The sequence below is a fragment of the Primulina eburnea genome, chromosome 1 (genome assembly GCF_022965805.1).
Source record: "Primulina eburnea isolate SZY01 chromosome 1, ASM2296580v1, whole genome shotgun sequence".
Classification (NCBI taxonomy): domain Eukaryota; kingdom Viridiplantae; phylum Streptophyta; class Magnoliopsida; order Lamiales; family Gesneriaceae; genus Primulina; species Primulina eburnea.
In genome coordinates, this window is record NC_133101.1 from 1,291,445 (window position 1) to 1,305,841 (window position 14,397).

A 14,397-nucleotide genomic window follows, 5' to 3' on the forward strand; every position below is an offset into this window, starting at 1 on the left:
AGACTCGAATTTTTTTAAAATAAAAAAGTAATCTTTCTTTTCACATGACTGAATTATGAAACAGACAAGCCTCTAAATACATTATTGTGGAAAATTAATTCATGTCTTCGACCACACGTAATAATAATAAACAAAGTATTTTCACGACATAAAGAATTACATAAAAAAAAGAGTTACTAGCTCTCCAAAAAAATCTTGACATCCCCAAAAAAAATCATAACATTATTTAAACAGATCAATATAAAATCAGTAAGTCGACAATATTTAAGTCTACTAAGATGAGCACCAACTATTATTCCACTATTGCTAAAAGCAGATTCAAATGCAACAGTTGACATAAAATTAACTAAGATCGTTATAGTTGAGGTGAGCTACTAAAAAAATAAAAATTAATAAAACTAAAACTCTAGAATATTTATATGCACATATATATGGGGCGGGTATTATAGGACCCATGACCCGCCCCATATCCGGACGGGTCTGAAAAATTGGACCCGAAACCCACCTCAAGACCCATTTAGTATGCCCAAACCCACTCCATACATACGGGTTCATTACGGGTCTGGGTAAAACCCGGACCCATTGACATCCCTAGCACAAAATATAATGTTTGGGATGTCGTAGGATTCAAAATATCTTAAATACACTGATACAACCAAGCATGAATTTAATTAACGTCTCATGTTTTACAATCGACATAAAAACAAATGCATCCGTATTAATTAAGTTTTTAAAAACGTAAAACTATTTTTTTGCATGGATTAAACAAAGTTAATTTTTTTAAAAAAAATTCACCTTGTTTTTCTTACAAAAAAAATTCCTACAAAAAACAAATCACTCTCATGTTTTTAATTTTTAATAATAAAAAAGTATATTTAACTTTAAAGAAACTGATGCTGGAAATGGACACCTAAAGCCCGTGTACGGAGTTGCGAATACTCGGCCCATTAACCATCAACGTCAGTAATAGGAAGCCAAATAACACGACAGTCCTAATTCTAATATAATATCTTATATTTTTTTTTTACACAAAAATTACTCAATACCAACAAATTTGGCATAAAAAAATTTTAATTTATAAATACTTTATTCACATAATTACTAGTTTATAATCATTATTGTTTATGCTATGCCTGATAAATTTGAAGTGCTCGATCGTGAAACATGAAACAAATCTCTTGTAAACACAAAAATTCTCGTGAGATCATCTCACCGACCAATTTTGTGATATATATATCAAACCCGACTCAATTAATGAAAAATTATTCCATTTCATACTAAAAATATTATTTTTTATTTTAAATAGACTGTCTCACAAGTGAGCTATTCTATTGTAAAATATGTATAAAAAAAACTCATATCATCTTACAATTTTGGAGGTTAGAGGTAAAAATCTTTGAGGTTAGGGTAAAATCCTCCGGGTGTAAGTAAGGTCGCAATTTTTAGCCGATGCAAATTGCTCGCTGGTTATTTACAATTCCCCGCTAGCCAGAATTAACACAAAAATCAATAAATTAACCTAACCAAACTTAGTTATTGAGAAGGGAATAAAATAAATAATTAAATACATTATATTATGGAGCTAATATTTCAAAATGAAGAAACGAAAAATGAGTCAAACTTGGCTGCGAGGAGCAGCGGAGACAGGTTTGGCGAGGTGCGTAGGATTAGTTTCTCCCGCCATGATCACCACCATTCTGGGCTCCATTTCAGGCCGTAAAGCGTGAACCGGGCTTCGCGGTTTATCATCTTGAGATCGATCAGCGGGTGGCGATTTTTTGTATGAGCAGGCTAAGATTATCAACGCTGTGGCGATAAGCCCAAGCATGAGAGCCAGGGAGCCGAAAAGGTAAGGTATCGGCGAGTTCCACCGCCGCAAATCGCCACCTGCTGCGGTGGCGGTGGGTTGTGCTGGTGTTGGTATCATTTCTTGATATTTTGTGTTGTTGCTGTTGAAGATGGATTGTGTTATGGGACGAGGATAATTAATTAACGTGTGCATATTTATATATATGGGCAAAGGTAATACTCTATACTGTTACTAATTATAATTATTTAATTATTTTATGCTTTTGAATAATAATATACATAGATAGATGACACGAAACTATAATTTATTATTAGCGTATATAAATTAAAATTTGTGGTTTTAGTAACGTTCATGTAAAAAATTTATAGATTATACCAAAATACAAAATTTTATAATAATTTTTAGTTAAGCTTGAATAAATCACTTGCACTCATCAATAATCATATATAAAATGGGTAAGTATGTCTCTTGTGAGACGGTCTCACGAATCTTTATCTGTGAGACGGGTCAACCTTACCGATATTCACAATAAAAAGTAATATTTTTTATGGATGACTCAAATAAGAGATTTGTCTCACAAAATACGACTCCTGAGACAGTCTCACACAAGTTCTTGTCAAAATTGGGTTTGTGAGAAGTTTTCAGAAAACGCACCATTAGATATAAATTTATCTTATGCATACAAAAATCATATAATTTTAGATATTATCTATAATTAATGTAATGCATGTAATGTAAATTGTGGGAGTGACCCACCAACTTTGGTAAAAGTTGGGATTCTTTCTTTTGCTTTCTTTTTTTCCATGCAATTTTCTAGAGGATTGATTTCTTTGCAAGTCACTTCATTTTCTGAGTTTCCTTATTTACCCTCCGAAATTTCATTATCATGGAAAGTCTAAATTGTTTCATCTAAATTTGTCCATGGTTTGGCAACATATGTAAGCCCAAGATTAGATAATTTGCGAGTTATTTATTTTCAATCAATTTAGAGCAATATATAATATTATATTTGATTATTTCGAGGGTATTTTGGTAGTTTCCTTCAATAAGAATGAGTGTGAAGTTTGTCTTAATAAAAACTAATACCAATTTCCTAAAAATGGGCTTTATTCACTCATCCCCATCGGGCCCACTAAGCGTGTTCGTTCGGGTCAAGTCTTCCCCCCAAACAAGTCTTCCATTGCTTGAATTATACCCAAACAAGTCAAAAATAAGTGGACTATTCCAGCTAACTCTCTGGTAATTTCAACCCAACTTTATTTGGATATATTGTATTTATCGTAAATGTGAAATATCGACAGAATATGAACTATTTGTGTAAAATTAATCGTCTTTTAAAAATCAAACATTACGATATTTAAAAACACGAATTTTTAAAAAATTCACATATATTTTTGAGTGGGTCTCATGTGAGACCGTCTCACGGATCATAATCTGTGAGACATGTCAATCCTACCCATATTTATAATAAAAAGTAACACTCTTAGCATAAAAAGTAATACTTTTTCGTGGGTGACCCAAATAAGAGATCCGTCTCACAAATACGACCTGTGAGACCGTCTCACATTAGTTTTTGCCTATATTTTTTGGGTTTTCTACTGGATTTTATATGCTATTTGCGCAACATTTATTTTCTTATTTTAATTATATATAACTAATAATAATGATGATAATATCAAATATTTTGAGAGAGATTTGACATCATTACAGTAAAATGTCGCATAAGCTTTTTAAGGCAAATCATGTTGATCACCTTTAAAAATCTTATGATTTTTCCAACATGACGAAGACCTTGTAGTCATTATTTTTTGTTTGTGCACTGTATAATTTTTGAATATGTTAAGTATTCCGAAAACCACACACACTTGAAAAATATGCAAATGATTGTAGATAGGGTGAAACATAGAAGACTTTTGTAGGATTTGTACATAAGACTTTGATCTCAATTTTAATAATATTATTTACGGCGTGCCTTTATTGTGCGCTGCGAAAATTGCATAGGTTATTAACAACTCACATATAACTGCACGTTGTCGTTTATATAATTTATTAATAGCACACAAATGCAAGCTACGGATGCACGTCATTATTTCTTTCAAGTGCAACAATATTAACAGCGTACATATGGGTGCACGCCGTTGAAAGTAATATTCGTAGCGTGCTTTTATTACACGCTGTTGATGACGTACCGTGGAAAATCATTTTTCTTGTAGTGACAACATAATGTGATTTTAAATCATAAGCGTGTATGTCCTATTGATATATTTTTTTTTCCTTCAGGTTGTTACATTTGTGATTTGAAAACATAAGTTTTTAACACGATATCGAAGTAGAATTTTCATGTGTTCAAAATATTTTTGTCCTGTTTTAATTTATATTTTTAAGTAGATTAGTGTTTAATGCTAATTGGATTTTATTATTCTATCCAACTAACCTGCATGGAGAATTAAGGAAATGATTACCAAATTAGCTTTCTTGGCTTAACTGCTCTAATGTTAAACCATTAAACAAGTAATATTGAGTCATTTCATATTAATTAGAATATTTTAAAATATATTATTTCTAGTAAAGAACATGATTAATTATGTGATCTTAAAATTTATTTTCCGGATATGAAATATCAGCCAAAAAAAATCATGGCAGACGTTTTTTTTGCCTGTTAATATTTTTATGAGAATATTATAATTTATTTTTTATATATATTTTTTTTGGAGTTACGTGCCGTTAGTGTCATTAATTATAATTTTTAGAAAACTCGAAATTGTACACGTTCACGGTTTTGTTATGATTATGTAATTAATGATATAATAGAAGAAATAAGAAGCTAAAAACATTATTAAATGAAGCTCAGAAATGTGAGGTTTTTGTTTATTTATTTATTTATTTTTATATCATTTTACTCATCTTTTCTTCCTATAAACTGATGGATTATATATTGGGTTGTGTGTGTTAATGAGATTTTAATGCGTGTGAATGAAAATTGGGGAACTCTAAGTTTGTCTCACATACGAAAACTAAAGTGATATAGAAGAGCTTATATTATGTTACATTTTATGGAAGCGTAAGAATGATTGATCAAAAGATTTTCTCTCGTGCACGCAGCGCATGAGTGCAAATTAAGGGCTCGATTTGATTGGAAAATGCTTGATTTATGTGCAAACGTACGAGCACGAGCTAAGTACGCTGAATGTATAGGACGCGGATCAAGGCAAAAATCGCTAGGTTATGCCACTTTTTATTAAAAAAAAAATTCTAGAAGAGACCTTTCATATGTCCCGTGAGACCTCTCACTGTCTCATATGCCTGGGCTGTTGGTGTTTCAGCTAGACGAATACGATATTAAGATCATAATGAAAACGTAAATTTTTTTCCTGCTAGCTAGAGACATACGATATTGAGATTTTTTCGCAGACGTAATAAAAAATTCTGATAAATTGACAATGTGATGTAAACCTGAGTTGGAGGATTAGAATGAATACGATGTCAAAATTGAAGTGGGTGTAAAATGTTATTATCAATATTACTTGGTTAAATTAAAATAATTAGTAGTGTGAACGTTAGTGGGAACAGGAAGATTTTTTTAAAGTAAGGCATCAAGATTTTGTTAATGGCCATCCTCCCACTAATCTAATTATTTAATTTAATTGATTTAAACATATTATTCTTATTCTATTATGAAGTCAAAATTTTTGAATAATGGAGCATCGATAAATATTTCCAAATATTCTTTTAAATTTCGTTTGGTGAGTTAATATTTTCATTGCAAAATGTTAAATAATGGGATTTTAATGCAAATTTTTTATTTGGTGACATCGAAATACAATTGAAGAAAATTTTTGATAATGTATTTTTTGGAAATTTGTATTTTTTGGTATGTATGTTTGTCTTTTTATAATTTTTTATATCATTTAGTCAGATTTAATCTTCATAATTTTAGTCATTTTTTCGATATGACATTGATACGACACTGATATAGTGTTGATGTAGCGTTTACGCGTGTAGTGTCACATTAGTATTCTATATGAAAAATGATTAAAATCGCCAAAAAAATTGAAAAATATATTACTAAGACTAAAATTTAATATGATAGACAACCAAAATAATAAAAAAATAAAGAACTAAAATTATAATTTACTCCTTTTTTAGGTTGGAGAAACTTCCATGTTGAGTCTAAAGATTCTTAGATACATACTTTAACCAACTTAATTAATCATTTCACTTTAAAAAATAATTTATTTTATATTCTCTAGGATCGAATTGGGATTGATATATCAGTTCGAAATAGTGATCAGTATAAAAATGGGTAGATATGCATATTGCTTTAATGCGCTTTATTGATTAAATCAAATGACATTTTAAAAACGGTTTAATTTTATATTATATCCCCATTGCTTTTTATCTGCATGACTCATTTATATTTTATATATAAAATCAACAAATTTTTATTAAATTGATTTTATAAAAGCAATCAATGTTAATATTATTTATACAAATACAATATTATAAGCACGGAATTCATTATATTAACTATTTTAATTTTTAAAGCATATTATTTTTCACTTAAAATATCTCTTCTCTATAGTTTCATTATTTTTCATATTTTGTAGAAAACAAAAACATAACAAAATTAAAAACTCAAATATGGATTTTAAAGCGAAAAAATTAGCCATTAATCATTATTTTTTTTATATAAAATATATAGTTTACGCTAATTTTTTTAATATTGTATATATAGGCTCCCTAGTTATTTTATAGAAATTCTACCTTAAAAAAATTAAATAAGTCTGGCTTTTAAAATGTTTTTTTATTATTAAAAAAATGGTTTTGACGTTTGGATAAATGTTGATAAATATTTTTATTTTAATTAAAAGTAGAAACAGAAGCCAAAAATAAAAAAAAATTATATTTTTTAAAATTAATTTTTTAAATAGATTTTGTAACAAAATTATCTTAAAAACACTTTTTTTTTTATTTTAAAAAAATTTGTTTTTAATCCGTTGTAATCGTGTTTTATGACACAAAGGTGCTTCTTCTAGAATTTAGAAATATATTAAATACATGATTAAAGTACAAATCTTTTGCTAAGACAAAATTGCAACAATTTTCAGGTGGCTTTTCATGTATCTCACCGGCCAATATTAGCTTTATTTATATTTTAATATTTCTTTTTTATTTTTAAAAAAGTTAAAAGTACAAACTACGAGAATTATTAAAAGCCACATTGGCCTAATATACTAATATTCCTCGATCATCTTGGTTTGATCCAAATCCAATGGGGTCGCTTTTATTTCATCGGGATTATTCTTGTTAGTTATCTCGGATAAAACTCGAAACTTGTCTCAACCCAACAACTTTTTCATCATAAAATGTTAAAATATAATTGAAGAACTCGAGGGAAAACTAATATTTATTTGATCGCATCAAGAAATTCATGGCATGAGAAAAATAAACAGAAACCATCAAAATGCGACTTAAGATTGCCAAAACAAAACTCCAACTTTAAATCCTAATCAAACATAAAAAACCATCAACTCAAAGACTTGAAAATCCGAAAGTGCAGCCGTCACTTATTCATGCCCGTGGCATTCTTCACAGATTCAGCTGCACCTTGCGCCTTAGCTTTCATCTGCTGTCCAGTCTAAACATCCACAAAAATTGTCACTATATCAGGACCCATGCATATTAGCATATTTGAAAAGTAATAAATGAAATATCCGTGTCTAAATGTCATGAATAGTTTTTGGTGCCTCTAACATATGGGGCGAGTGGAAAGATTACCTCCTGCATTGATTCCTTGGCAGATTGTGCAGCGTTACTAGCCTTGTCCATCATCTGGTTACCTTTTTCCTGCAATGAGACACAAACTTTTAATGTGAATCGGATTTCGGAATGCCGATTTTACTTAAAGGAGAGTAAACGGTAATTACCTGCGCCTGTCCCTTGGCCTGGCCGGCTTGGTAACTCATGTTCTGTGAATTATCCATTTTCTTGTTTGAAGAATGAGGTTGTAGGAGCTGGTATTTATAGCAACTTCGGCTTGGTCGATGTTTGCCATGCGTCTTGTGAATATAATTAATGTAGGGATTTTGTAACTAATTCTACGATCTATTCAAAAGCAATATACTTAGGAAATATTGTTGTTGAAAATATCTTCTCATGCACGTTTGTCTCTCTCTGGTTCAACAAAACTATTTGATCAGTCCATATTATCATTATGTATACGGATTCGGGATTTTTTAAAATCCCAATATTAAGCTTTGTCTATTTGCATCGAAATTGGATCCTTCTTTAGGATAGGTTGAAATAAGCCCCGAAATCCTGCTTTTTGTGTTTAATTCCTTGCATATATTTTTTTTCTCAAGGTAAGTAATTGATGTAAGATCCGGTCATTCCCATTGTTCTTAATATACGAGTTCGACTTCAAAAGTTCCGACTTAGATGCAAATATTAAAGACAATGATTCTTGGTATTTATAACATAACCAAAACAAAAGTTCAAAATGCTCTATATACCATTTAAATACTGACTGGCTTTGCGTTTTGGCGACAAAATTATTAACTAAATTAACATAATTGAGATGTTCAAGCGCGATATTGATTTATAAATGAGAATTTTCTTGAAGAATTTTATGGATTAGGCTATGCTATACAGAGAGTGTTTCTCCTTCTATTTCAATATCATTAGATCACGTGAGTACCTCATATTTTTATAGAAGTTGACATATATTTTGACGATGAAAAGAATAATAATCGTGTCTATTAATGAAAATTAAAGTTTAAAATTCCAAATATGGACGTGCTCTTCGTGATGAATTTTTCAGTTTTCTTGCAAACTTCGTTGAGTTTCATATTCTCCAAACGCGTGCCGAGATCTGAGCGATGGATGAGTAATATCTTTGAAGATACTTTTCTAATATATAAAATCGTAGGTGCGACTGCAGTCACCATCCGTTCTGCTTTTGCTCCCACTGGCTATGGGCTGGAATCCTATTCTAAATCTTACGCATCAAAGCACCGTAAAAAGACATGACAAGTGCCGATTTCTTATGCATACAAATTCCTCATTGGAAATCTTTTATGGCGCCAAATGGAATGTTCAAATCTTTAAAAAGCATTATTGTAGTGAAACATGAAACACAACATTTCAAAGCCAGATTAACATGTTTTATATATTTATTACTCCAACGTACAAACTCAAAATCCAATACAGAAAATGCTCGACAATCAAGAAACATATAGTAATGTGTTTGTCGACGGGTATTCAAACAAATGAAACGGCGAGTCAAGAAACCAGTGCAAAACCATAGGTAATATAAAACATGAAATTATTTCTTCTCAACTTCCTCATCCTCATTCTCGCTCCAACATGATTGCAGAATCGACCTGGGTGATCCGCAGCCCCTCGAGCTAGTGAAGCTGCTGTACATAATGGATCCTCCATTGCCAAGTGCTTCGCAGTTTCGTTCTCCACAACAATATCCCTTCATGCATAGAATAAACTCAGAATCAAGGTCCTCTCCAGCAATAGAAGAATGCAAAGCCACAGAAAACTTTACTGGCTGGAAGCAAGCCAACACCCTCTCCAGTAGTAGAGACAGATCTTGTAGATTAAAGTAGTAGCCCACTGCTTCAAAACTCGCGTAACTGAAGCCATCTTCTGGTGTGACGTGAATTGTAGAGATTGCACCGCCTTCTATAGCATTCATTGAGTAACCACAGGGATCAAATTCGAAATCACATATCTCAGAACGCGGAAGTATTTTTCTGATTCCAGACACTTCAGTCATAACAGACGCAGAGCTTGATTGGTTCTTGAAAAACACAGAAGCCTTCTTTTGGTCCAAATTCGTCATGCACATCTCTAGAGTGTAAACAGGGCTCAAACCTCTACTCCCATTGGCACAAGCAGAATAAACGTGCCATTTCTCATGGTCATCAGAATCACCCAACACATAGGCCTTGCTACTCAGACCAAGTATGCTAAAATGGTAATCGAGAACAGCAACTTCATCAGAAAAGCTACGGTACGGAAATGGCTGGGCGCCAGGAAAAATGAAACTTCCACGACTGTATCTTACGGAACTCACAGAAAGACCAAGCATACCAGACAGCTTAAGGATAGGTGGGATAGAAAGCAGCAGTTTGGTAGTCCCACATGTTTTCAGTATAATTTTGTAATTGTACACAAAGAGGCTTGATTCTGATAGAACATAGGAGTCTACTTCATCATTCTTTAGTGAAGATACAATGGTGCATTGAGCCGGGTCTAAAATTTCATTTAGTTGGAATTTGGACAGAGTCCGAAGGCCACGACCTCCAGGATCAGCAAATATACCAGGCTCAGAAAAATAAATCTCGAGCCTCTTCTCATAACCTTCGAATCCCATTGGGGAGATTGGTACAGTCATTTGGACTAGAGAGAAAAGAGTGGTGCTTTCAAGCAGGAATAACAAGAATGAGGAACGAAGAAGAGACAGGAGAGAGCAGATTGTTAAGACACTATTCTTTTGTTAAAAAGTTGGTGGTTAGGAAAACTTGGCTCGTCTCAGGATGGCTTCCGAGCGCACTGCAACAAAGAAATCCAACTAATTAATGTTTGAACAGTGATTTAAGCATATCAGAATCCATTAAATGAAACAAAATCAGATTGTTCAGAAGGTGAAACTCACGTTGGAGTATGCAGCAGATCTGAATTTCTTGATTCCACCGTTCGGGCGTACGTCTTCAATGCTGTAACCGAGGGGAGCTTCGTAGAATAATGACTTACTATTACTAGACTTCTTCTTACCACCCTTTAACTCCATTAAAACATTCAGTCCTTCCTGGCTGGACAATAAAACGAGATTCAGAACCACGTAAAGCAACACAAAACAAAAGCACCAACCACGACCCAAAAAAGAATCAATACCACAGAATTCTAGGAACGCCGACAAGATATGGAAGATTAAACGTTTGGAACGAAATCAAGGGACATTGGGGCACCCGAGAAAACAAAATATTATGTAAACCAACAGATGGATTCCACTGCATGATCTATGAAGTATGAATATGACATTGATTTTATAAAAACTAAAACATCGTATTATCGACAGATTTATCATCATTCACCGAGGAAATAAGAAAAGAAACAAGAAGGAAACGAGAATCAACGACTAACCAGAAACAATGTATCCAACGATGGCCAAAGATCACCTATTTTCTTCCCGTAATCTTCAAATATCAAATCTGGGAATTAAAACCAAATAAAAAAACATCTCATTAACACATCCTGAGACCTGTACCGCGCAAACAAATAAAAAATCATAGAACAAATTGTCAAAAAAACACTTACGAAATCAAAACCAACAAATCTGAATTATAAAAAGAAACCCCAGAATCGAGAACTAGTGGCCGTAAAAAATAATTATTATTAAAAATTAAAAATCGGAGAGGATTCTGTGTTCGCAAAACTCTGAGGAGCGAATCAATGGGGGTGCTAGTTGTTACGCCAGAGGTCTCCTTAAATAGGGAAGGAAAGAAGCGCGTGGAGCATACTCATCTGTGGACGGGATGTGAGATAATTACATTATCACCCTCCGCTTAATTGGCGATTATTTTGTTATTTACTAATTTACTCTTGTTTTGAGTGAGGATTAAGAAAACATAGATTATTACAGATTCGTTGCCTAGTGTGTGATTCTTTTCTTCCGGAAAATTTCCTTCTCCTTTTTTATTTGTGATAATCAAAGTCAAAGAGGGAGAAACTACATCGTATTATTCTCATGTGATGGTCATTTTACATAAAACTTTATGAGTATGTCTTTTATAAGACGATTTTACGGATATTTATTCGTGAGACAGATCAATCATGTCTTTATTTACAATAAAATTTAATATATTTGATATAAAAAATAATATTTTTTCGTGGATGGTCCATATAGAATACTCGTTTCACAAAATTGATACGTGAGACTGTCTCACATGAGTTTTTGTGTTTATAATCCATGGTAATGAAAATAATTCAATTTTTGATAATAGTACCTACAATAATCTAAAACCAAAGTTTGAGTGTTCTCTTGATTGGTCATCGTTTGATTAATCTTACCACTTTGTATGCAAAATAGAAATATATAGAACATGTAAATTAGATTCTAATATCATTTTAAAATCGACATTAGTTATTTTAAACTTTTAACTTAAACTTAGGGATGACTATAAAACTGGATATAGAAAGACGTGGGGCGGATATTCATTTCCTTTCCATGTCTTTGAATCCAAAACATGTCCTCATCTCTGTCCCGATCTTCGTTTTTTCTAATTGGAGTACCACATTCTCGTCCCCACGATGACTACGTCCACATCTCATCTCCGTCCTTGATGCTACCTACTAGGAGAAACGAGAGTTTAAATCCTCATCTTCGTCCCCATCGAATCTAGGCTACGTTGATTCGAGGTCCGACTCCACTTGAACCTAAGCAATTTGACCAAAATTCGGAAGGAGAATAGTGACTGGTTGGATCATGGACGTGATTTGAGGGTTTGGAATTTGGTTTTTCCATCTTATTTGTTAATTGTTAAGAAAAATTATTTATTTATTATTATTATTACCGAATTCGGAGATAAAAATAGTATCATCATATCACCCCGATTTGATGCAAGGATTTGAAAAATCCCTAAACACGAACTCATGTCCGATAACATATCCTTGAATATATATATATTTTTTAACGAACAAATATTTGAAAAAATAGTTATTTTAGTTATCTAAGTTGTTATGTTTTGTTTTTTTTGTTTTTATTTCCGTTCTCTAATTTGTCAAAGTTGAGTTTTGGTCTTAACTTTGTTTTGATTGTTTTTTTTTTATCCTAAATTAATTGTTTCCTTTATTATTTTTTCTTTTCAAGAAACTAAAATGTGATAGACCCACTTTGATTCGGAGACAATTCTCCTTATTCAAGCACGTCCACTTGACCATCCAACTGGTCCGAACTTTCTCCATCGTCGAAATCAAAATTTTAATTAAAATAAAATAATAACAGTAGTAAAATAAAAAATAAATAAAAATAGGACTGAAGGTTGACACTAGAAAGATATCCATGCTCGACCATACAAATATCCTTTACAAACGGATGGATTAGATCGTCCTAATTGTTAGATAGATACTATAATAATGTGTTTTAGAACTCTCTGTGCGACTACTTTCTAAGCAATTAATAATAATAATAATAATAAGAAGAAGAAGAAGAAGCAGCCGCCTAGCTAGAACCGAGGATTTTGAATGACTAGGCATCAAAATCAGGGGCGGATTTAGTGTAAGGCGAACGGGGGCCACGGCCCCCCCAAAAAATTTTAAAAAAAATTTTAGTATATAGCGACGGGTTTAACAAAACCGTCGTCGATCTAGATCGACGACGGTTATTGTAAAAACCGTCACGGTTATTGTCAAAACCGTACGTTGTTAAGAAACGTACGGTTGATGTTTTGTTCAATGTAACCCGTAAAATTTTTGTCTTTTCCCTTTTAAATTTTTGTTTGTCTTTTGTAAGCGGCCTCCCCAGTGTCGAAATCCTATATCCGCCCCTGATCAAAATCTCAGGGCAGAAATTATTTATGTATTGAGCTATTTGAAATCAAGTCCATTCGGAGTGTCTCGATATTTTTTAATATTTTATATTGATATACCCGGGCTAATATCATATTATTCTAAATTTTTACAAAATTTACCTATAATTTTTTTCAAAAAATATTGGGCCACCCGGGCTAAAGCCCGGATACGAGCATACATAGCTCCGCCCCTGCCCGCCCCGATCCCCGCTTTTTCGGGTTCGGAGAATCCCCAAACCCGAAACTTCGGGGATCAACTTTCCATCCCCGTCCCCATCTCCGTTTCAAAAATATTAATATGGCAAGGCGACGACGAATTCGGAGATTTTCTCAAACCAAAAGTTATTATTATCTATTATTATTAGAGACAATATTAATATTATATTTTAAAAAATAATATGATTATTATATTATTAATATTAATAATACTATTATTTTATTATTGATATTATTTTCGGGACGGGTTCGGGGATTTCGGGGATGGGAATAATAATCTCATACCCGTTCCGAATTATATAGGGGATTTTTATAAATCCCCGAACCCGAACCCAAACTCGAAAAAATCGGAGATCCCCATCTCCATTTGGGATTTTCCCCGCGGGGTCCCAAACTCGTGGAAAAAGTTGACATCCCTATTGGCGCCACGGGGGAACCACTTTCGCACGAGATGCACGCAGCAACTGCACACTTACGTCCACGGTCGTGCCCACAACACCTCTGTCCGACCCTCCCCAACTCACGAGGTTGCCTCTTCCCTCCTGCGCACTGCCCCCTTGCGCGAGCCAATACCTGTGCATCACTTCATCGTACATCAAACAGTGGCGGAGCCAGGAATCAAAGTCTACCCAGGTTAGAATTTTAAACTCTAAAATCTTTGAATATTTTAAATTGATCTACCCGGACTAATATCAAAATTATACAAAATTATACCAAAATTTACCTATAATTTTTTTAAAAAAAAATTAGCACCACCCGGACTTTAGCCCGGGTGAAGAATACATTGGC

At 32.9% G+C, this 14,397-nt stretch overlaps 2 protein-coding genes across 2 annotated transcripts; both read right to left on the minus strand.

The window, feature by feature from the left end:
• Positions 1 to 7,199: 7,199 nt before the first annotated feature.
• On the minus strand, positions 7,200 to 7,872 carry LOC140810014 (uncharacterized). Its single transcript, XM_073167810.1, has 3 exons — positions 7,738 to 7,872; positions 7,589 to 7,657; positions 7,200 to 7,448 (listed from the first exon to the last, which is right to left on the minus strand). The coding sequence occupies exons 1-3, from the start codon at positions 7,792 to 7,794 to the stop codon at positions 7,374 to 7,376; spliced, it is 201 nt and encodes a 66-aa protein (XP_073023911.1). The 5' UTR covers positions 7,795 to 7,872; the 3' UTR covers positions 7,200 to 7,373.
• A 1,074-nt stretch (positions 7,873 to 8,946) lies between these two features.
• LOC140837942 (S-adenosylmethionine decarboxylase proenzyme-like) lies at positions 8,947 to 11,281 on the minus strand. Its single transcript, XM_073204051.1, has 4 exons — positions 11,141 to 11,281; positions 10,967 to 11,034; positions 10,479 to 10,635; positions 8,947 to 10,375 (listed from the first exon to the last, which is right to left on the minus strand). The coding sequence occupies exon 4, from the start codon at positions 10,215 to 10,217 to the stop codon at positions 9,135 to 9,137; it is 1,083 nt and encodes a 360-aa protein (XP_073060152.1). The 5' UTR covers positions 10,218 to 10,375; positions 10,479 to 10,635; positions 10,967 to 11,034; positions 11,141 to 11,281; the 3' UTR covers positions 8,947 to 9,134.
• Between the last annotated feature and the right edge of the window lie 3,116 nt (positions 11,282 to 14,397).

Excerpts from the sequence above, each read along its gene's own strand:
- LOC140837942 (XM_073204051.1), bottom strand. The coding sequence starts at position 10,217 with ATGACTGTACCAATCTCCCCAATGGGATTCGAAGGTTATGAGAAGAGG.
- LOC140810014 (XM_073167810.1), bottom strand. The coding sequence starts at position 7,794 with ATGGATAATTCACAGAACATGAGTTACCAAGCCGGCCAGGCCAAGGGA. Across the intron at positions 7,658-7,737 it reads AGGCCAAGGGACAGGCGCAG|GAAAAAGGTAACCAGATGAT; the intron begins GTAATTACCGTT and ends GTCTCATTGCAG. Across the intron at positions 7,449-7,588 it reads CCAAGGAATCAATGCAGGAG|ACTGGACAGCAGATGAAAGC; the intron begins GTAATCTTTCCA and ends GTGGATGTTTAG.